General features: G+C 41.7%; 1 protein-coding gene across 3 annotated transcripts in view; it reads left to right on the forward strand.

The window, feature by feature from the left end:
• The window catches only part of myrfl (myelin regulatory factor like), a 75,980-nt gene extending 69,799 nt beyond the window's left edge, over nucleotides 1–6,181 (forward strand). For all 3 annotated transcript variants that reach the window (XM_087997108.1, XM_087997109.1, XM_043709759.2), the window contains 3 exons: nucleotides 747–855; nucleotides 5,553–5,627; nucleotides 5,747–6,181. In XM_087997108.1, the coding sequence (XP_087853234.1) occupies nucleotides 747–855; nucleotides 5,553–5,627; nucleotides 5,747–5,833 (271 nt within the window). In that variant the 3' untranslated portion in view covers nucleotides 5,834–6,181. The remainder of the gene's footprint in view (nucleotides 1–746; nucleotides 856–5,552; nucleotides 5,628–5,746) is intronic.
• Nucleotides 6,182–23,427: the final 17,246 nt, after the last annotated feature.

Raw genomic sequence — 23,427 nt, forward strand, 5'->3', positions numbered from 1 at the left:
GCCATATTTTCATTATGATGGTTCATTGTTTCTTAAGGGGGGAGGTGGTATGAAGAGGTGGGTGTACTGTACCTGCAGACCTACCTGACAGCACTAAGTATTCTCAATAAGATGCAATGTAGCATGTGTTCCAGCAGTTAGTGTAGCTGGTTGCCTGGAGACAAAACAGATTCCATTAGGCCAATCAGTTTAAATTACACCCTGAAAAGTACCAAACTCCAATCAAGTTTGAATTTAGTATATTGACAATTTTAATAGCCGATGGCACAATTTGAGGGTTTCAGAGTATAATACTGGGGAAAATTGAACAGTTGAGAGGAGAACTGCCACACAACCAGCATGTAGAGACTGCCTGAAAAATAGCTCTCTTCAAGGTACCTTGATTGATCAGTGACCTGCAAAACAGAAATCCCTAAGAAAAAGAAAAGAAAACCGAGGAAGAGAAGATTTAATGTCTGGCTGGTTTTGAAAACATGAATTTTTGGTAAAATTTAATCGGGGAGTTTTATCGGCCTAGTATTATAGAAGGGAAGGTAAAAGATAGGTTAGAGGAAGGAGTTGTAAATAGTTGTTAGTTACCTATTCTCTGTTATTCTTTAAGAAATAAAGTTGTTAATTTTTACTTTAAATAGTTCTTGGCCTCTCAAATTTTCACAGATTATGGGATAAATCTGTTCGGTGTTGCTGGTTTAAATTAAGCAGGAGGGTTTACCCCATGTTATAACAATATTATTTATATGTTGCAGCACAACAGCACCCGTGATTGTTTATAAATGTAAAGTGAACCTTGGTGAGACATGTGTAACACCTGCACACAAAATAATGAAAAGGGATGCATCACAGGAAATGTCTCAGGTAACTTGCTATGCTGGACATTACAACAATATTGTGAAATATATGTTTGATTTTAGAAATTATCTGCACTGAGGAAACGTTTGACTGGGCTTTTCAACAATTGATGCCTACAGATGCTGACCTGCGCTTAACACTGAAATTTATTGCAACATAACTGAAAACAAATTGCATTTGTACAGTCCGTTAATTGAAATATGTATCTTAGAGATTCACAGAGGGTTTTTCAAACTTCCTCCAGACCAAGTTTGTAAGCCATTGCTTCCCCTGTCTTCCAATTGCCTGCATGTTCCAGGACTCTCCTTATGACCTCAGCAACCATGTATATCAGTCTGTCTTGGGACCAGCCAACTTCTGAGGCCAGAACTGGCTGCAGCTCATCAATAATAATACAATAAAAGGCTGGCAGAACAATGTCCTGCAGTCCTGCCACTGATCCCATTAGATGTATGTAGCACTGAAATCTTACCTGGATTTTGATACAGTGTAATTTCTACCCCCTTTACATCAGACATGTGGTCATAGGGTAGAACTTAGTTTCACTAACACATAATGGAAAATGACTCAGATGCTTTAAGCTTAGAGATAATGGGGAACAGTAGACCAAGGATATCCTTAACTCAAGATGATCATGAAGCAAATGGAGGAGAAATCCATTACGAAGACAAATAGAATGTTGGCCTTTATTTAGAGGAATTTAGAGAATAATGTGGCGTTGTTAGCCTATGGTATTATCGCTGGACTGTTAAACCAGAGACCCAGGTTCCTGGGTTTGAATGCCACAACAGCAGATGGTGGAATTTGAATTCAATAAGAATCTGGAATTAAGAGTCTAATGATGACCAGAAATCCATTGTCGATTGTTGGAAAAACCCATCTGGTTCACTAATGTCTTTTAGGGAATGAAACTGTCATCCTTACCTGGTCTCGACTACATGTGACTCCAGACCTATAGCAATGTGGTTGGCTTTTAACTCCCTCTAGGAATGGGCAATAAATACTGATCTGGTCAGTGATTCTGCCATCTTGTGTATGAATAAAAGAAAAATGAAGTTAATGAAGTTTTGCTATAATTGTGCAGGGCGTAAGTGCAGTACCTTGAACACTATATTCAGTTGGTTTCATTGTTTAGGGAGAGGTGATATATTTCCATTGCACATCACACAAAGAATATTGACTAAGTTGATTCCTGAGGTGTAGGGTTTGTCTTATGAAGAATGGTTGGTTGATCAGACTTGGCCTACACTCCATGGAGTTGGGGTGAATGACATGTAACCTTATTGAAACTGACAAGATTCTGAGGGTTCATGGCAAGCATGGATGTTCAGAGGATGTGCCTTCTCACAAAGGAGTCCAGATTAATGGAGCAAAGGACTACTTGGTAGCATTTTTGTTTTGAAAGTCATGGATCTTTGGCAGTCTCTACCCCAGAAAACTTGAAGGGGACAGCAGATTTTTGAAGCAGAGCACTCAGGTTTTGGTGAACAAGCAGTAAGGTGGAGGTTAGAACAAGATAAGATTAGTCATCATTTTACTGAATGGCGGAATGGGCTTGAGGGCCTGTACAGCCGGTTAAACGTTTTTTGGTCTTATGGTTCTGACTGTGAATGTAACATGGGAAGAACCCAAACCTGGCAGGCTTAAATTTGATAATGATGATGTGGAGGAGCAGGTGTTGGACTGAGGTGGGCAAAGTTAAAAATCACACAATGCCACAGCATTCCGAAAGCTAGTGCTTCCAAATAAACCTGTTGGACTATAACCTGATGTGTGATATTTTACTTTTAAATTTGATAATACAGTACAACTTCAATAAACAATGTAAGCTGAGAAACTGATGCCTACAGCATTGACCGAGTTTCAATTTTATAGATTTGCCATTTTTCATATCATTCTCTCTTGTATATACATGAGAGCAGTCAGAGTTGCTTCCTTCCTGAGGCATCTTCGTACCTCATACCAATTTTGACCAAGATTCCCCACAGAGGTATTTATTTAGAAACCGCTGTTTTGTGCTAATTATTTGTTTCAGATTAACAAAAAACATGTCCAAACTTGGGTAGCAAAATAACTCAAAAGTTAGACTGGAAACTTAATATCCTGAAGAAGTTATTTTTTTTCAGTGGCGTTGCTATCTGATGTGATGCAAGTCGAGGGCCTGGAGTCACAGAGGTTTACAGCATAGAAAAGGCCATACAGCCTGTCTGTGCTGATCAAAACAATGACCTACATATTCTAATCCCATTTTCCAGCATTTGGCCTATAGCCTTGTATGCCTTGACATCGCAAGTGTACATCTAAATATAACTTGGGCATTGAGGGTTTTTGTCTCCACCATCCTTACAAAACAGTGAGTTCCAGATTCCCACCACCTTCTGGGTGAAATTGTTTTCCTTACATCCTGCCCTCAACCCCCACCCCTTCCCTTGAAACTATTCCCCCCAGTCATTGATCCCTCCACCAAGGGGAAATGTTTCTTCCTTCTGTGCCCCTCATAATTTTATAAACTCAGTCATGTCTCCATTCAGTCAATTTCAGCTCCAAGGAAAACAACTCCAACTTATCCAATCTCTCTAAATAACTAATACTCTCCAGCCCAGGCAACATCCTGGTAAATCTCCTCGATACCCTCTCCAACATAATCACATCTTTCTTATAATGTGGATTCCAGAACGGTACACATTATTCAAGTTATGGCCTAACCAACATTTTATACAGTTACAGCATCATCTCTTTGCTGTTAAATTCTACAATTTTGCTAATAAAGGCAAATATCCCATTTGCTGTCTTGACCACCTTATCCACCTATCCTGCTATGTTAAGAGTCCAGTGGATCTGCACACCAAGGTCTCTCTGATGCTTTTTTCATGTATTCCTTTGCCTTGTTTGTCCTGCCCAAATGCATCATCTCACATGTATCTGGATTGAATTCTGTTTGCCACTGATCAGCCTACATGACCAGCCAGTATATATCCTCCTGTAATTTGGTTTAAGGCTATCCTCCTCACTACTTACCATTGCACCAAATTTCCTATCATTCTACTTCATGTTGATCAACTCTCCTGCATTCAAGTTTAAATTGTTTATATATGCCAACACTAATCCCTGAGGAACTCCACTAGACCCAGACTCCAGTTACAAAAACATCCCTCAACCATCACCCTCTGCTTTCTATCTCACAATTCTGTATCCTGTTTGCCAAATTCTTTGGATCCCAGTGGTCCAACCAGCAACTGCTTTGTCTTGCCACTTCCTAAGGCTTGTGCATTGTCTTTTTTTTAAGTTAATACATTAAAGTTATCTAAATATAAAAAAAAAACTGCCCAGGTAAGCATGCTCAGAAAGCTATCCTCATTTCAATGAGGAGACCCAGTACTGGCAGTATACTTGTGGTTTTCTAAGCCTGTGTAAGCAAACTTAAGAATTGCCGCACATAAAATCTTATTTCTGGCCAGTGATAGAATCCCAAGAGTGTGGAAACAGGTCATTTGGCCCAACAAGTGCACACCGACCCTCTGAAGAATTTTCCACCCAGACCCATTCCCCTACATTTCCCCTGACTAACGCACCTAACCTACACATCCCTAAGCACTATGGGCAATTTAGCATGGCCAATTCACCTAGCCTGCAAATCTTTGCAGCATGGTGGCACGGTGGTTAGCACTGCTGCCTCTCAGTGCCAGAGACCCGGGTTCAATTCCCGCCTCAGGCGACTGACTGTGTAGAGTTTGCACATTCTCCCCGTGTCTGCGTGGGTTTCCTCCGGGTGCTCCAGTTTCCTCCCACAGTCCAAAGATGTACAGGTCAGGTGAATTGGCCATGCTAAATTGCCTGTAGTGTTAGGTGAAGGGGTAAATGTAGGGGTATGGGTGGGCTGCGCTTCGGCGGGTCAGTATGGACTTGTTGGGCCGAAGGGCCTGATTCCACACTGTAAGTAATCTAATCTACGAGGAAACTGGAGCACCCGGAGGAAACCCACACACACTGGGAGAATGTGCAAACTCTACACAGACAGTTGCCCGATGCTGGAATCAAACCTGGGTCCCTGATGATATGAGGCAGCAGTGCTAACCACTGAGTTACCGTGTCACCCTAAAATTCCTCCCCATCCGGGAACCGGACCCTGGTTTCCCACATGACAGGCTGGTATACTAACCACTGTACTATCGAGGAAATTCAGTCATACAAGATAATATAAGAAAGATTTTAAAGGGGCTTGGTAGAGTTAGACACAGTGATCGTTCCTCCCTGCCCGCGGAATCTTGAACATGAGGGCACAGCCTTAGGTTAGCCGGTTGATCATGAAGGGTTGAGAGACGGATCTTGGAATTCACTGAGGATCATATATACTCCATAATTCAATATATTCAAAGTGAAAATTGAAAGACTTTTATTCTGCAGGATTCTGAGTATGGGGTAGACAGGTAAGTGGAGTTAATGCTGAAGAGCAGCCATGTTCATATTGAATGGAAGAGCAGGTTTGATAGGCCATATGGTCTTGTACAGCTATTGTTTATGTTCTTGTGTACACACACAGTAGGCAATTGAACTGCCAGAAATTGAAGCAATCTGAAACAATTGGTTGTTATTTATAAAATATTTAAGTAACATAGCATTTTTATTGGCTTGCTTAAAATGTATTATACACTTGATAGTTTGTTGTGAGCTCCCTCTCATTAAATGTTTAAATATTCTTGCAGGGGTATCAACATTTCTGGTTCTTGCCAGTAGCACATCTTCATGAGTGTACATACCACTTTCGCGTTGCAGCACCAGTAAGTCAATCTGCAACTAACTTAAAAGCTGAGATCAATCTGAAGCACTTGTCAAAATAGAAATTGTGTGCAAATTGTATCTTTATCTGCTTAATCATTGAGTATTCTCTATTGTACAGGGCCTGGCAGACTGCAGAACAAATCCGAACTTTGCTCGAATATTCTTCACAGATTACCACTTGTACTTCTATCGACAATGCAGCTAATTCAGAAGAACAAATCCTATACCTGTATTGATCTTTATTGAAGTACATTCTTTTCATACAGACTTCATATAGCATCTTTTGTTATTTAACATCTATTAATCAACCAGATTAATTCTTGGATGTAAAATACACACATTACATACTAATTATGATTCTTGTCATCTCGAGGTATGTGAAACACAGGAGTAGCATCTGACTGGAATGGAGGAACAGCACATTTTTACATAGATTTGCCAGTTGTATTTTACAGGGATTGCTAAGAGTGAGAACTAATTTAATATTTTTACTTCTGTGAAGTTTATAAATTAATAAAATTTGAAGCAGTCTAAATTCTTAGGGTTTTTTTGCTAAATACAAGTCTTGTTGAGTTTGGAGTAATTCTTGCTGTGAGGCAAAGGGAATTTTTTTCAACGTATCCCACCAAACCAAACACACACATTGGTTTTGGATTATTGCAAGTTTCTTATCTATATCCTGGCCCATCGTACCAGGTGTTGTTACCAGGGCAACTTGCCACTCACTGGTGATACCAAAACTGACTGGTATTCCTGACGCTGGTGCCATATTTAAAAGGCCATTGTGCACTCAGAGTGGGCATGAGGAACTTACACTGGTGGGGTGAAGGAAGGCATTGAACTTTATTTCAACATTGCTGGACATTCTGCCAATCAACTGAGTCTGCTCTAACATTAGTGGCAATCATGGACTGGGCTGGCATGGTCTAGTGACATAGCCTCCATAGCTGGTCTTTGTGTGGACATCAAAATTCAGCCCGTGCACCATCCTGTGCAGTAGGATCACATCCACAATAAATGAAAACAGGTCTGATTACAAATACACGGCTGCAGGGTGACCAGGGATGGGAACTGAATGTCCAGGAGTATTCAATATTTAGGAAAGACAGATAGAAAGGAAAGGTGGCGGACTTGCATTGTTAGTTAAAGGGGAAGCAACACAATAGTAAGGAAGGATACCAGCTGGAATGCTGTGGACTGTATGGACAAAGCTGAACAGCACCAAGGGGCAAAAAGCATTATTGGTGGTTGTACATTGACTCTTGAAATGTAGGGGTGATTTTGGGATTTGTGTTAAACAGGAAATTAGAGATGCATGCAATAATGGAACATCTGAAATTATGGGTGGCTTCTGCCCAATCTATATGCAGGTTAGTCATATTAGCACCCAGACAGCAGAGAAGGGATTTCTGGAGAAAAACAGGATAGTTTTCTAGACCAATATGGATAACTTGAGGATCCAACTAGAGAGTAGGTTGTTCTAGACTGGATATTGTGTAATGAAAAAGAAATAATTAGTAATGTAGTTGTGTGAGGCCCCTTAGGCAGAACAACTATAATATGATAGAATTCCCCGTCAAGATGGAGAAGGACATAGTTGATTCCGAGACTGGAGTTCTGAATCTAAATAGAAGAAATGGCGATAATGAGACCAAGTTAGTGTGATAGACTGGGGAACATTACTTAAAAAGGATGACAGTGGAAAGGCAATGGAAAGCATTCAGAGAGCAAATGGGTAAACTGCAAAAATTGTTTGTTCCTGTGTGGCGCAAAACGGAAAGTGGGAAGGTATCCAAACGATGGGCTACAAGGAATGCTAGAGACAGTGTTAGAGCCAAGGAAAAGGCATACAAATTGTCGAGAAAATAATACATGTATAGATACAAAAGGATGTTCCCATGATGGGAGAGACAAGAACTAGGGATCATAGTTTTAAGACACAGGGTAAACCATTTAGAATTGAGAAGAAGAGAAATGTTTTCACCCAGAGAGTGGTGAGCCTGTGGAATTTGCTACCGCATTGAGCAGTCAACACCAATACATTGTATAATTTCAAGGAGGATTTGGATGTTGTACTTGGGGCTAAAGGGATCAAAGGATATAGGAGAAAACATGAACCAGCGATTGAGTTGGATGATCAGCCACGATCATAATGAATTTGCAGAGAAGGCTTGAAGTGTGAATGGCCTAGTTCTGCTCCTATTTTCTGTTTCCATGTTTCAATGAGCTGGGCCTGTGTCTTGGAGCACATAGTGTCCTTTCTGCTGTATTACAATGATGATTGCCCTTGCAGCCGAGGTACAACATTGAAGTGCAGAAGAATCCTATAAGTGGATTGGATCCATTCCATGGGGGTGTGTCTGATGCTGATGTCCGTGGAACATGCCTGAGGTGTTGGGACCTGATGTTCAAAGTGGAGGTCTTTTGGAGCAAGTGGCAAGAACACACTCTGGTTTTCATGTCGACTTTTCCCAACTGCTAAATTTTACTGTGGGTTTGATTCAGATCCCAGCCTCTGGCAAACTGTACTATTAACAAGGTGTTTAACAGCCAACAATGTGCGTCAACTGGGAATTCACCGCTGCCTAGTGAGATTCTCACCATGTCACTTGGGAAAACATACAAGATGAAGGGAGGTGATCTTGATGCTGTAATGGGGCTCGCGGAGCATTCGGCCTGATTCTCCCACTCATTTCCCCATAGCCCACAGTGCTCAGAGCCTGATGAGATTCCACCTACAGAATCTAAATTGCTGAAATATTTCACTATACGATATCCACAATGGAAGCAGCATAGGCCTTGATATTTTAGAAATCATAATTTCCATAAACTATATATCAAGTTTATGCATTTTGCTAAATTAGGTGGTGTAATTAAGTGAGAAGATTATAGTAGAAAATTTCAAAAGCTATAGATTCCATGAATAGACCAATAATAAATGGAGTATAATATTTGTAAGAAAGTACACTTTAGATGAACAGATGGATGTAACATATGATCAAATTAAGGAAGCATGCGAGGAGGGGGATTTAATGTTCAAAGGGTTGTGTTCAGGTACAAAACATTTAACTCATAGGTGCAAGACTCAAACAAAAAAAACCCATAAAATTTAAATACAAATGTTAGAATATAATACAACTGTCATATACCAAGCACTAGTTAAAATATATTTGGAACATCATTTTTCACTTTGGGTACTCCATTGTAGAAACATGGTTTAATGTAGCCCTGAAAGAAAATATTCAGCTCATTTGAATGTTGTCAGCTATCCAATTCATCCCACACCTCTATTTTCCCATGACAAGTCTTCCCACTAAATACTTAATTATCTTTTTTGATCAGTATTATTAAAGCTGCTTGTGCCATCTTTTAGGCAGTGCATTCCAGATCATTAATTGCATTTTTTTTCTCTCATGTTGTCTCTCGTTCTGTAGTTAATTGCCTTAAATTATGTCCTTTGGCTACTGATCCTCCTGTCACTGAAACTGTTTCCTCTTTATTCATGATCAAAATCCATTGTAATTTTATTTTCCATTTGTTTAAAGATATGTAAATTGCTGGAAAAGCTAGCATTTAGAGTCATAGAGTCATAGAGATGTACAGCATGGAAACAGACCCTTTGGTCCAACTCATCCATGCCGACCGGATATCCTAAATTAATCTAGTTCCATTTGCCTCACCCATATCCTCTAAACCCTTCCTATTCATCCAGATGCCCTTTTAAATGTTGTAATTGTAGCAGCTTCCACCACTTCCTCTGTGAAATCATTGCAAATATACACCAGCCACTGTGTGAAAAAGTTGTCCCCTTACGTCCCTTTAAAATATTTTCCCTCACACCCTAAGCCTATGCTCTCTAGACTATTCAACCTATCTATGTCCCTTATGATTTTATAAACTTCTATAACGTCATTCCTCAGCCTTCGACGCTCCAAGAAAAACAGCCCCAGCCTGTTCAGCCTCTCCTTTAGTTCAAACCCTCTAACACAGGTAACAGCTTTGTAAATCTTCTCTGCACTCTTTCAAGTATCATAACACCCTTCCTATAGCAGGGAAAGCAAAATTGCACGCAGGATTCCAAAAGCAACTGAACCAATGATCTGCAGAGACGCAACATGACCTCACAACTCCTATACTCAATTCACTGACCAATAAAGGAAAGCATACCAAATGCCTTTTTCACTTTCCTATCGACCTGCACTCCAAAGTCTCTTCGTTCAGCATCATTCCCCAACAGGACCTTACCATTCAGTGGATAAGGAGACAGTGAGGTCTGCAGGTGCTGGAGATCAGAGTTGAGAATGTGTTTCTGGAAAAGCACAGCAGGTCAGGAGGCAGCATCCGAGGAGCAGGAAAATTGATGTTTCGGGCTGGAGCCCTTCATCAGGAATGAGGCTGGAGCCTCGGGGGTGGTGAGATAAATGGGAGGGGGGTTGTGGCTGGGGAGAAGGTAGCTGAGAGTGCAATAGGTGGATGGAGGTGGGGGTAAAGGTGATAGATCGGAGAGGAGAATGGAACGGATAGGTGGGAAGGAAGATTAGGTGGGACAGGTCAGGAGGATGGTGCTGAACTGGAAGGTTGGAACTGGGGTAAGGTGGGGGGAGAGGAAATGAAGAAACTGGTGAAATCCACATTGATGCCCTGGGGTTGAAGGGTCCCGAGGCAGAAGATGAGGCGTTCTTCCTCCAGTCGTTGGGTGGTGAGGGAGTGGCGGTGGAGGAGGCCTAGGACCTGCCTGTCCTTGGCAGAGTGGGAGGGGGAGTTGAAATGTTTGGCCACGGGGCAGTGGTGTTGGATGGTGTGGGTGTCCCGGCAATGTTCTCTAAAGCACTCTGCGAGAAGGCTTCCACTCTCCCTAATGTAGAGGAGACAGCATCGGGAGCAACGGATACAATAAATGACGTGTGGAAGTGAAGATGAAACTTTGATAGATGTGGAAGGCTCCTTTGGGGCCTTGGATGGAGGTGTGGGCGCAGGGTTTGCAATTCCTGCGGTGGCAGGAGAAGGTGCCGAGAGGGGAGGGTGGCTCGTTAGGGAGCGTGGACTTGACCAGGTTGTTGCAGAGGGAACGGTCTTTTCAGAAGGTGGATAGGGGTGGGGAGGGAAATATATACCTGGTGGTGGGATCCATTTGTAGGTGGTGGAAATGTCAGCAGATGATGTGATTAATGTGGAGGTTGGTGGGGTGGAAGGTGAGGACCGGGGGGTTCTGTCCTTGTTGCAGTTGGAGGGATGGCATTCAAGGGTGGAGATGTGGGACGTGGATGAGATATTTTGGAGGGCATCTTTAACCACGTGGAAGGGGAAATTTTGGTCTTTAAAGAAGGACGCCATCTGGTGTGTTCTGTGGTGGAATTGGTCCTCTTGGGAATATATACGGCAGAGGCAGAGGAATTGGGAATACGGGATAGCATTTTTGCAGGAGGTAGGGTGGGAGAAGGTGTAATCCAGGTAGCTGTGGTAGTCAGGTTTGTAAAGAAAAGTCAGTGTTGAGTTGGTCCTCGTAGATGGAGATGGAGAGGTCTAGAAAGGGGAGGGAGGTGTCAGAGATGGACTTGGTGAATTTAACATTGTGAAGTTAAATTCACTAACATTGTGTTAGTGAAGTTGATGAACTGCTCAACCTCTTCACGGGAGCATGAGGTGGCGCCGATGCATTCATCAATGTGACGGAGGAAGAGGTAGGGAGTGGTGTCGGTGTAACTCCAGAAGACGAATTGCAAAACCTGTCCCCACACCTTGCCCCTTACCTCCATCCAAGGCCCCAAAGGACCCTTCCACATCCATTAAAGTTTCACCTGCAGTGCCACACATGTCATTTATTATATCCATTGCTCCCAATGCAGTCTCCTCTACAGTCTCCCGCACCAACCAACACCACCACCCAACAGCCAAACATTTCCACCCCCTCCCACTCTGAGGACATGCAGGTCCTGGGTCTCCTCCACCGCCACTCCCTCAACATCTGATGGCTGGGACCCTTCAACCCCAGGGCATCCATGTGGACTTCACCAGTTTCCTCATTTCCTCTCCAACCCCCTTACCCCAGTTCCAACCTTTCGGCTCAGCAGGCCCTCATGACCTCTCCCACCTATCAATCTTCCTTCCCACCTATCTGCTCCACCCTCCTCTCCGACCCATCACCTTTACCCCCAACTCCATCCACCAATTGCACTCTCAGCTACCTTCTCCCCAGTCCCACCCCCTCCACATTTATCTCTCCACCCCCCAAGGCTCCCAGCCTCATTCCCCATGAAGGGCTCTGGCCCAAAATGTCTATTTTCCTGCTCCTCGGATGCTGCCTGATCTGCTGTGCTTTTCCAGCAACACACTCTCAACATTGTGGATAAGTTCTGCCCTCATGTGCGTTTCCGAAATGCAGCACCTCATACTTATCTAAATTAAACTCCATCTGCCACTCCTCAGCCCATCTGATCAAGATCCTGTTGTACTCTGAGGTAATCTTCTTCATTATCCACTACGCCACTAATTTTGTTATCATCTGCAAATGTACTAACCACATCTCCTATAGTCACAGCCAAATCATTTATATGCAGTCTTGTGGATCCATCTCTCTCCATTGTCTCACAGTGGTCACCTTGCATGGTCATATCTTGACAATATCAGCAGGGCATGTGACCACATTATTGTCAAGATCCCCTCCCATATACCTCCCACAGGGATTCAGTCAGAGCAACTACGGCTTGTGTTCTTCCTTCTTAACGCCAGACACCAATTTTCTTGTGTTCAACTTAACTACTAAGTCAGGAAGGTGCTGATGTCAGTCAGAGCCAAACAAGACAGAAAAACAACAGATAAGTAAAGTGACCACAGGCTGACATCTCTTTAGAGAGAGTGAAAGATGGTGGTGGTTTGACCGGTTGAGACGGAGAGTCTTTCATGATAACCTCAGTGACAGAATTGAACCCATGCTGTTTGCATCACACTGCATTGCAAACTAGCCACCCAGCCAACTGAGCTAACTCACCCCTAACAGAGATCAATTAAAATAATAATGTAATAAAGTTAAAGCTGATATAGGAATCTGCAGTCAGAATGGAACCGAGCAGTGAGATTCAGTGTAATCTTGCTGAATTGTTGGGAACTTAATGCCAATTGTCATTCAGTTTTGGTTAGTTGAATTATTGCTCATCAATAATTGTTCTTGAAAAACCACATTTGTTCTTGAACAACTACAGTCCATGTAGTGTGCCTATTAAAAAGGGGATTCCAGAAGTTAAACTCAGTGATAGTGAAGGAACAGTGAAATTGTTCCAAACTGAGGGGGAAATTTGCAAGTAACAGTGTTCTTGACTTCCACACTGGTCCTTCCACAAGGTTAGAGGTTGTGGATTTGGATGGTGCTGTCAACTGAGACTTGGTGACTTGCTGCAGTATGTTTTGTACATGATACACACTCCTGCCACTAAGAACGCCCTCCACCGCAAATTCTATCAAATCTCTCCAGAACAAAACCAGTTTCTCAAATTTTCCCTTGTAGTAGAATTATTTCAACCCTGATATTATTCCAGGCGTTTTCTTCAACACCATTCTCTGTGATCTAGATATCCTGCATAAATTGTGGAATCCAGAACAGGCCACAATACTTCAGCTGCAGCATAACCAGTGTTATTTAATGTTTGAACTTGACTCCCTGGCTTTTGGGCTCTTTAAAACCAAGGATCATGTGTGATTTATCAGGCTTGAATATACTCCATTATGTTTCTGCACTTCTTATTAAAATGGTGCAATTTTTCTCTTCTTCAAACACTACCTATAACCTCTTGCCCATGCATATTCCTCCACTCCTCCATTATAGTCAAGCCAGGGGACTAACCCTGATTGCAGGACAGCGTGCCAGGAGCAGCACCTGGCAAACCTAAAATTGAGATGTCAACATGGTAAAGCAACCAAACAGGCAGAAGCACCAAGTGACAGATAAAACTAAGTGATTTCACAGCTCTCAGATCAGATCTAAGGTGTGCAGTCCTGCTACATCCATTAATGGTGATGAACAATTAAGCAACTGACTGGAAGAGGAGGCTCCACTAATATCCCCATTTTCAATGATGAGGGAGCCCAGTGCAAAAGATAATACTGAAGCATTAGCAACAATTTTCAGCCGGAACTGCCCAATGGATGGTCTGTCATGGTCCGCAGATACCAGTCTTCAACCAGTCTGATTCACTTGACATGATATTAAGAAATGGCTAAAGGCACTGGGTACTGCATAGGCCAAGGATCATGATGACATGCCAGCAACTGTACTGAAGAAATTCGCTCTATAACTTCTTGTGCTGCTAGCCATGTTGTTCCAGTACAGGTATAACATTGGTATCTACATAACAATGTGGACAATTGCTGAGTTATGTCCCATATACACGTAACAGACAAATCAAACTCAGCCGATACCACACCATCTGTCTCCTCTTGATCATCAGTAAAGTTAGAGAAGATGTTATCAACAATGCTGTCAAGTAACCCTTGCTCAGCTTAATGTGGTCACGCATGCTCCAGAGGGTAGGTGAGAGTAACAGCTCTTGAATTCAAAGCTACATTTGACTGAGTGTGGCATCAAGGTGCATTAGCAAAACTGGCATCAGTTGGAACTGGGGTGGGTTTCTGATAGTTGGAGTCTCCTATGGCACAATGAAAAACAGTTGTAGTTGTTGGAGGTCAATCATCTCAGCTCTAGGATAACTGAGTTCCTGAGTGTAGTGTCCTAGGTCCAACCAGCTTCAGCTGCTTCATCAGTGATCTTCCTTCCACCATAAAGTCAGAAGTCGGGATGTTCACTGATGATTGCACTACATTCAGCAACATTTGCAATTCCTCAGATATTGAAGCAACCCATGTCAAAATGTGGCAAGAACCAGATGATAACCAGGTTTAGGCTGACATGTGACAAGTAACATTTGCTCCATGCAAGTGCCAGGCAATAACCATCTCTAACAAGAAAGAATCTAACAATTCAATAGCATTCCCATTGCTGGATTCTCCTGGGGGTTATTATTGACCAGAAACTGAACTGGACAAGCCATTATAAAGACTGTGGTTAAAAAGAGCAATTCAGGGAACAAGAATCCTGCAGTAATTCATTTCCGGTCTTCAAAGTCTGTTCACCATCTACCTCACACAAGTCAACATTTATCTCCTTTAAGTTTCATTTATCACTTGTCTTCCTATTTCATCATTGTATAAAATGTATGTCACTATTCTATAGTTTACCATAATTACAAATCTGTTTCATAATTCTGCCATTGGCATACTTTTAAATTATGCTCAACATACCCAATAATATCTCTTGACTGGGTTTTATTAGATCTGTAATGAACCTCCAGAAAAATGCAAAGGATGAAGGAAAAGATGTATCCACAATAGCATTTTGGATAAACTTCAGTTGCACTCACTCATCATAAGATTAAGGGATGATTTGTTTAAGGACATTTGCAATGCAAGTAAAAGCTCCAATGAGAGAATCAGGATAATCAGAATCAATTACAAAATCAATCAAAAGAAAGACACCTTACCTGAGAAGCAAGATCATTGAGTGACTGTGGAGATAGGGTTTGAGGAGACAGAGCTTCTGTGACTAGTAATATAGAGGAACAGACTGAAGAGTTTGTCATACTTTGTTCTTTTTTCCAATTCCAAAAATGGAGTATCTGGTGTTCCAGGAGTTAAAGTGAACAGCTGAAGTTTGCCAGTCATGGTTGAAGATGATAGAATGATTCCTGAAGAAGGGCTTATGCCCGAAACATCGATTCTCCTGCTCCTTGGATGCTGCCTGACCTGCTACGCTTTTCCAGCAACACATTTTCAGCTCTGATCTCCAGCATCTGCAGTCCTCACTTTCTCCTCGATGATAGAATAATGGTTTCTATGAATCAGTTGGAGAGATAGAATGAATAGGAAAGTGCTTTGCTAATCCAGGTTGGTACCAGTTTGACACAGTTGGATATTTTAACAAATGAACTTAGAAATGATATTGCACAGTGAAGGAGGAGACAAATAATTAAACGTAGCAAGGAAAGAGATGTGCTCAGGATTTGAGAAGCAGTGGAGGTACCAGATAGACAGGAAATAATAAGCACAGTTGCATGTTCCACTAAACAGTTTGATATTCAATAAATTATTTCTCCTTTAATTTTAAGGGTAATAAATGCTTTAGGAAGAAGAATATTCCATCACAACAATGCACAATAGCTGTGTTTCATTAAAAGTGTTGCACTCATGCTCTGTCTTAATAAAGAAGCTTGTGGAACAACTTTATTTTATACCTTTTAACATTGAAGTTTGGATGTAAATTCCCAAAATATCACAAACTTATTTTCTGAAAAAAACCTTCTGGCCAAAGTATTTTGTTCAGACAAGTCGTTGTGCAGATTAATGGAATTTGCAGTACAAGTCCACCAGAGGGCTGCATGTAATTCTACAAATAAAACAAAATATGAGTTAATTTTGTAAACAAGGATAGGTCATTGCAAGAGTTCCACTCTCTTTAGAAGCACATTTTCATTGTGGATAAAATAGTCACCTAGTGTAAAGCAAAGACAAACAGACCAGAGATTGTAAGTACAATTGCTTCTAAATAAAAACAACCTGTTCAGACAGCTTGTGACTCATTTATTGAACCCAAGTCACAGAGGTGGGGACACTATCACTGCACCACAAGAATAGTACCTAGGTTCAAATCCTAGAGCACTGCATTAATCTATTGCAACACAGTGGCTCAATGGTTAACATTGCTGCCTCACAACACCAGGGATTCCTGGTTCCATTCCAGCCTCAGACAATTGTCTGTGTGGAATTTGCATATTCTCCCCAGGACTGTGTGGGCTTCCTCCCACAATCCAAAGATGTGTAGGTTAAGTGAATTGGCTGTGCTAAATTGTTCAGGGATGTGTTGGCTAGGTGTACATGTAGAATAATAGGGTAGGGGGAATGCGTCTGGGTGGGTCACTCTTTGGAGAGTCAGTATGGACTTGTTGGGCTGAATGGCTTGTTTCCACACTATAGGGATTCTAATGTAATAATTTAATATTGGATATGAACTTGGGCACCTTGGGTAGTTTTGCCACTAAAACCGTTCTTGTAGGTGTCAGTCTAGGCTACTTATAGTTTGTTGGGAAGGATGCCAACGAACATCCTAGGCAGAAGGTAGGCACAATCCTCTTGAACATTAAATAGGTTTTTCCACATTACTTCATAGCTGGTTACTTTGTTTTTTTGTAACAATTGGCTCAACTTAAAAGTAGATTTACAAAGTACCGCTTTGGCTGCATACTGTTAATAAGAAGGTCAACCGCTAATTATTTCCTCCCAACAACCATCCTTATATCCTTGGGACATCATGTTATGGTTATACAGGATGGTAGTGAGGCCTCTTCTGGAGTACAGTATGCAGTTTTGGTCGCCCTGTTATAGGATGGATATTATTAAATTGGAGAGGGTTCAGAAAGGATTTACCAGGGAATTGCCAGGAATGGAAGGCTTGAGTTATAAAAATAGGCTGGATAGACTGGGACTTTTTTCACTGTAGCGTAGAAAGTTGAGGGATGACTTTATAAAATCAGGAGGGGTATAGATAAGGTGGATTGCAAGGGTCTTTTCCCTAGGGTGGAGGATTTCAAAACTAGGGGACATACTTTTAAGGTGAGAGGAGAAAGATTTAAAAAGGACTTGAGGGGCAACCTTTTTACATGGAGAGTGGGTTGTGTGTGGAACGAACTTCCAGAGGAAGTGGTGGATGCAGGTGTAGTTACAATATTTAAAAGACATTTGGATAAGTACTTGAATAGGAAAGGTTGGGAGGGATATGGACCAAATTAAGACAAGTGGGATCAGTTTAGTTTGGGAACATGGTTGGTGTGGACCAGTTGAACTCTATGACTCTAGATAGAGTTTGTCTCATGCTACCGGTTAACCCTTACAGGTTCAAATAGCCTCATTCAAGAGTTAATAGTTAAGTTATTACAATCAGTGTTACAAGGATATGAAGGGAGAGGTCGGCTGAGATTCTTTTTACTGACTGCTATCCAGTAACACTTCACAGAGGAAGCTGTGTGTGGGTATGAGATGAGAAGACACTCCTGGTTCTGCCCTCTGTGCCATGCACTAAATGTTGCATGAAAATTGAATACTATTCTAATGAGGTATCAGACAGCCTATTGAAAGGAACCAAAGGAAACTAATTCAAGACAAAGGGAGGTTGGGGTATGGAAGGAACAGGGTGTTATGTTTGACGAGTCTATGTTAAACTGTATCATGTACATTATAGGAGGGAGATGGTAGCCTAGTGGTAAAGAATTATCAGTTCACTGAACCGGTAATCAAAAGACCCAGGTTAGTGCCCTAGGAGCATAAGTTCAAATCCCATTGTGGTAGCTACTGGGACTTGAATTCAGTTAATAAATCTGCATCATAAAATTAATCTCAGTTTCGTGGTCTCCATCAATTATTAAATCTCATCTAGTTCAGTGATGTCCATCAGGGAAGGAAATCAATATGTTACTCCAGACCTGGGATACTGTAGTTAACTCCTAACTGCTCTCTGAAATGACCTAGCAAGGCACAAAGGTGCAATTTGGATTGGAAAACCAATATTGATCTTGCTCATGACGGAATGGGCACTAACATGTAGTTGAAAATGGGTTGGCAGTGCTGGGACAACCCATAGAGAACAGGACCTAGGTGGGAGATTCAGTAACAAACACGATAGAAGGTGTTCTAAATGTCTAGGTTTGTTGACAATGCAGGTGGGAAGGCCAGCCACATAGAAGCTACAAGGGCACACAAACAGATTAAATAGACAGTCAGAAAATAAAACAAAGAATCGAGGATGCTGGATATCTTAAACAAAACTAGAAATTGCTGGAGAAACTCAGTAGGTCTGGCAGCATCTGTAGGAAGAAAGCAGAGTTAATGTTTTGAGTCAGGCGACTGATGAAGAGTCACCAGTCATCAGCAATTCTGTTTCTGTGTAAGTAGAGAGACATTTTGTGAGTTGGCAAAAAGGTGGCAGATGATGCTTAATGTGGGAAACTATAATATTAATCACTTTCATCATAAGAATAGAAGAAATATGTTTTAAAATGTGTGAAATTTTAAAATGCTAATTGGGAAATATTGGGTGTACTTGTACAAGATACCATTCTTATTTTTTATTCTTTATGTTCTTCTTATAAGATATATTGAAAAATATGATTTCTTGATTCTCAAGAATAATTGCTGGGGTCTTTCCTGTTACAAATCTTAACTATTAGGGTTTCTCATTCATACTGTTGCATTTGAAGTTGGATTGTTTTACTAGCAATTTCTGGCACTCTTTAAAAAAAGTCTGGATATCAGTATAGCACAAGAAAAGTTAAAAGTGAAATGCTGCAAATCTGAAATAAACACAGAAATTGTTGGAAATGCTTATTAGGTCAAAACAAATCTGTGGTGGGAGGAAGAGGTTACTGTCTCGGGTTGATGTCTTTAACCAGTCAGGTGCATTAGGTTTTATCAAATACAGAAACAAGGAATGGGGCAGGAGGAGAAACAAATAGGAAAATTGCTGATGGGGTGGAAGGCAGGAGAGATTAAATGATAAAAGGGATGATAAAAGGCAAAAAGAGATGGTGATGCAACAAGTTAAGAAACAAAAAGTGATCCTGGCAGTATGTTTAAATAGAAGAAGCAGAATAACCAATAGCTGTCATTCAGAAACAAACAAAAGGGGACAAAGTTTATGCTCTGAAATTGTTCCTCTCTGAGTCCATTAGGACGCAAAGCATCTAATCTCACGACTCTGTTTCTTGAGCTCACACTAAACCTCACTGGAACGATGCAGGAAGCCAAAGTCAGAGTGGAATTTGGGTGCAGACTAAAATGACAGTCATGCTACAGGATGAATGGAGCTGATCGCAAAGTGACAATCTAACTTTTACTCTGTCTCCCAAATGTGGAATAGCCTCATAAATAATAGTGTACTGAATAGAAAAAAAAAATCTATTTTAGCTGGAATGAATTTTTGGGGCCTTGACAGGGAAGAAGCAAGGAGCTAAAAGAGCAGGTGTTCCAACTCCATGCCGAGATTGGTCTCTGGAAAGAGCTGTGCATGGATCTTACTGAGGGAATGGTCCTGCAGGAAGGCTGAAAGCAGGGGAGGGGGATATATTTCCTTGTAGCAGCATACTGGGTATGGGGGAAGTGATTGATGCCATTTGATTAATGTAGAGCCTGGGGTGAAAGATAAGGGTAGGGGAACACGATTGCGGTTCTGGTAAGAAGAGGAAGTGGTGCCAGATACTATATATTAAAAATTTACTTTTCCTGCCATGTGTCTGTTGGAAAAATGTAAGAACTATGCAACTGTGTTTTCCAGTCAGCAAATCATTTCCTGATAAATGGCTGTTAATGATCTACTGGAAACAGTGCCACCGGTTAAATAGAGTCAAAGAGTCACAGAGATATAAAACATGGAAACAGACCCTTCGGTCCAACTCGTGCATGCTGACCAGATATCTCAACCCAATCTAGTCTCACCTGCCAGCACCTGGCCTATATCCCTCCAAACCCTTCCTATTCATATACCCATCCAAATGCCTCTTAAATATTGCAATTTTACCAGCCTCCACCACTTCCTCTAGCAGTTCATTCCATATACGCACCACCCTCTGCATGAAAACTTTGCTCCTTAGGTCCCTTTTAAATCTTTCCCCTTTCACCTTAAATCTATACCTCTAGTTCTGAACTTCCCACCCGAGGGAGAACACCTTGTCTGTTTATTTTATCCCTGCCCCTCACGATTTCATAAACTTTTATAAGACTGGGTAATCCAAGATGGAGGATGGGAAAAATTTCTGGCTGTAAGAGCTGCTCCTTTTTTTTGAGGTATTTTAGGTGTTGGAGGTGATTTCTTCGAATTCCAGGAGCAGCAATTACTGTTTTATATGCTGTTGCATTGTTTTGGAACATTGGAAAAAAAAAGTCAAAACAACAGCAGTTTTAAAAGGGAGAAGGGCAAATAAAGGAAGCACATGGTGAGGTCAGTGCAGGAGAGAGAGAGAGAGAACCTGCACAGTTACTGCCTTTGCTGTTTGAATTCGTGTATTGCTGGACATCGGAGTGCATCTGGGAAAATTAACGAATAGTGAAATTCACAACTAATCTTGGAGGAACTGTTGGGCAAAGTTCACAGCACAGAATCAGGTAAGTTAATTGTTGTTTTAAGTCTGTCCAAGAGAGAGGCTTCAATAGTGAGTATAGCGGATTCTTTCTTGATTATATGTTTTTGGAGATAAGTCTCTTGGTTAAACTTAAAATATAAGCCATAGCTATTAATTTAACCTGGGGCAGTGTTTGTCGAGGAATAAGACAGTGTTATTTTCTGGGTCTGTAGATTGTGAAGGAGCAAAAATGGCCTTTGCAGTGATGTGTACTTCTTGTCAGATGTGGGAGTTTAAAGAGAGTTTAAGGGTTACTGCAGATTATATCTGCCATAAATGCTGTTGGATGCGAATCTTATCAGATCGAGTGGATCAGTTGGAGAGACAGATAGAAGCGTTGAGGAATTTGCAACAGCAACAGTATGTGATGAAGGCAGTTATAGGAAGGGGGAAAGTCTCAGATACAGTCACATAGATGGGTTAACTCCAGGAAGGGTATGAGAGGTAGGCAGCTAGTGCAGGAGTCTTTTGGGGATATACCCATTTCAAACAGGTAAGCTGTTTTGGAAACTGTAGGGGGTGATGGATTCTCAGGGGAACATAGCACGAACAGCCAAGTTTCTGGTATTGAGACTTGCTCGAATGCAACGAAAGTTACATCGGCTTCCAAGAGATCAATTGTGTTAGGGGATTCTGCAGTCCGGGGGCAGACATTTCTGTGGCCAGCAGAGAAAAAGCAGAATGGTGTGTTGTTTCCCTGGTGCCAGGATCAAGGATGTCTCAGAGAGGGTGCAGAATGTTCTCACGGGGGAGAGGGGCCAGCAGGAGGTCATTGTCCACATTGGAACAAACGACATTGGAAGGGAAAGGTTGAGATTCTGAAGGGAGATTACAGAGAGTTAGGCAGAAATTTAAAAAGGAGATCCTCAAGAGTAGTAATATCTGGATTACTCCCAGTGCTACGAGCTAGTGAGGGTAGGAATAGGAGGATAGAGCAGATGAATGCATGGCTGAGGAGCTGGTATATGGGAGAAGGATTCACATTTTTGGATCATTGGAATCTCTTTTGGGGTAGAAGTGACCTGGACAAGAAGGACGGATTGCTCGTAAATTGGAAGGAGACTAATATACTGGCAGGGAAATTTGCAAGAACTGCTTGAGAGGATTTAAACTAGTAAGGTGGGGGGGGGGGGGGGGGTTGGGGGGGGGGGGGTTGGGGGACCCAGGGAGATAGTGAGGAAAGAGATCAGTCTGAGATGGGTACAGAAGTGAGTCAAACAGTCAGGGCAGGCAGGGAGAAGGTAGGACTAATAAATTAAACTGCATTTATTTCAATGCAAGGGGCCTAACAGGGAAGGCAGATAAACTCAGGGCATGGTTAGGAACATGGGACTGGGATATCATAGCAATTATGGAAACATGGCTCAAGCATGGGCAGGACTGGCAGCTTAATGTTCCAGGATACAAATGTTACAGGAAGGATAGAAAGGGAGGCAAGAGAGGAGGGGGAGTGGCATTTTTGATAAGGGATAACATGACAGCTGTGCTGAGAGAGGATATTCCCAGAAATACATCCAGGGAAGTTATTTGGGTGGAACTGAGAAATAAGAAAGGGATGATCACATTACTGGGATTGCATTATAGACCCCCCCAATAGTCAGAGGGAAATTGAGAAACAAACTTGTAAGGAAATCTCAGCTATCTGTAAGAATAATAGGGTAGTTATGGTAGTGGATTTTAACTTTCCAAACATTGTCTGGGATTGCCATAGTGTTAAAGGTTTAGATGGAGAGGAATTTCTAAAGTGTGTACAAGACAATGTGGTTGTACCTACTAGAGAAGGTGCAAAACTTGACCTACTCTTGGGAAATAAGGCAGGGCAGGTGACTGAGGTGTCAGTGGGGGAGCACTTTGGGGCCAGCGACCATAATTCTATTCGTTTTAAAATAGTGATGGAAAAGAATAGACCAGATTTAATAGTTGAAGTTCTAAATTGGAGAAAGGCCAATTTTGACGGTATTAGGCAAGAACTTTTGAAAGCTGATTGGAGGCAGATGTTCGCAGGTAAAGGGACGGCTGGAAAATGGGAAGCCTTCAGAAATGAGATAACGAGAATCCAGGGAAAGTATATTCCTGTCAGGGTGAAAGGGAAGGCTGGTAGGTATAGGGAATGCTGATTGACTAAAGAAATTGAGGATTTGGTTAAGAAAAAGAAGGAAGCATATGCCAGGTATAGACAGGATAGATTGAGTGAATCCTTAGAAGATTATAAAGAAAGTAGGAGTATACTTAAGAGAGAAATCAGGAGGACAAAACGGGGACATGAGATAGCTTTGGCAAATAGAATTAAGGTGAATCCAAAGGTTTTTTACAAATATATTAAGGACAAAAGGGTAACTAGGGAGAGAATAGGGCCCCTTAATGATAGGCAAGGTGGCCTTTGTGTGGAGCCACAGAAAATGGGGGAGATATTAAATTAATATTTTGAATCAGTATTTACTGTGGAAAAGGATATGGAAGATATAGACTGTAGGGAAATAGATGGTGACATCTTGCAAAATGTCCAGAAGAGGAAGTGCTGGATGTCTAGAATTGGTTAAAGGTGGGTATATCCCCAGGACCTGCTCAGGTGTACCCGAGAGCTCTG

The sequence above is a fragment of the Chiloscyllium plagiosum genome, unplaced genomic scaffold (assembly GCF_037043375.1).
Source record: "Chiloscyllium plagiosum isolate Xiang-an unplaced genomic scaffold, Cpla_swu_hap1 HiC_scaffold_19, whole genome shotgun sequence".
In the NCBI taxonomy this organism is placed as follows: Eukaryota; Metazoa; Chordata; class Chondrichthyes; order Orectolobiformes; family Hemiscylliidae; genus Chiloscyllium; species Chiloscyllium plagiosum.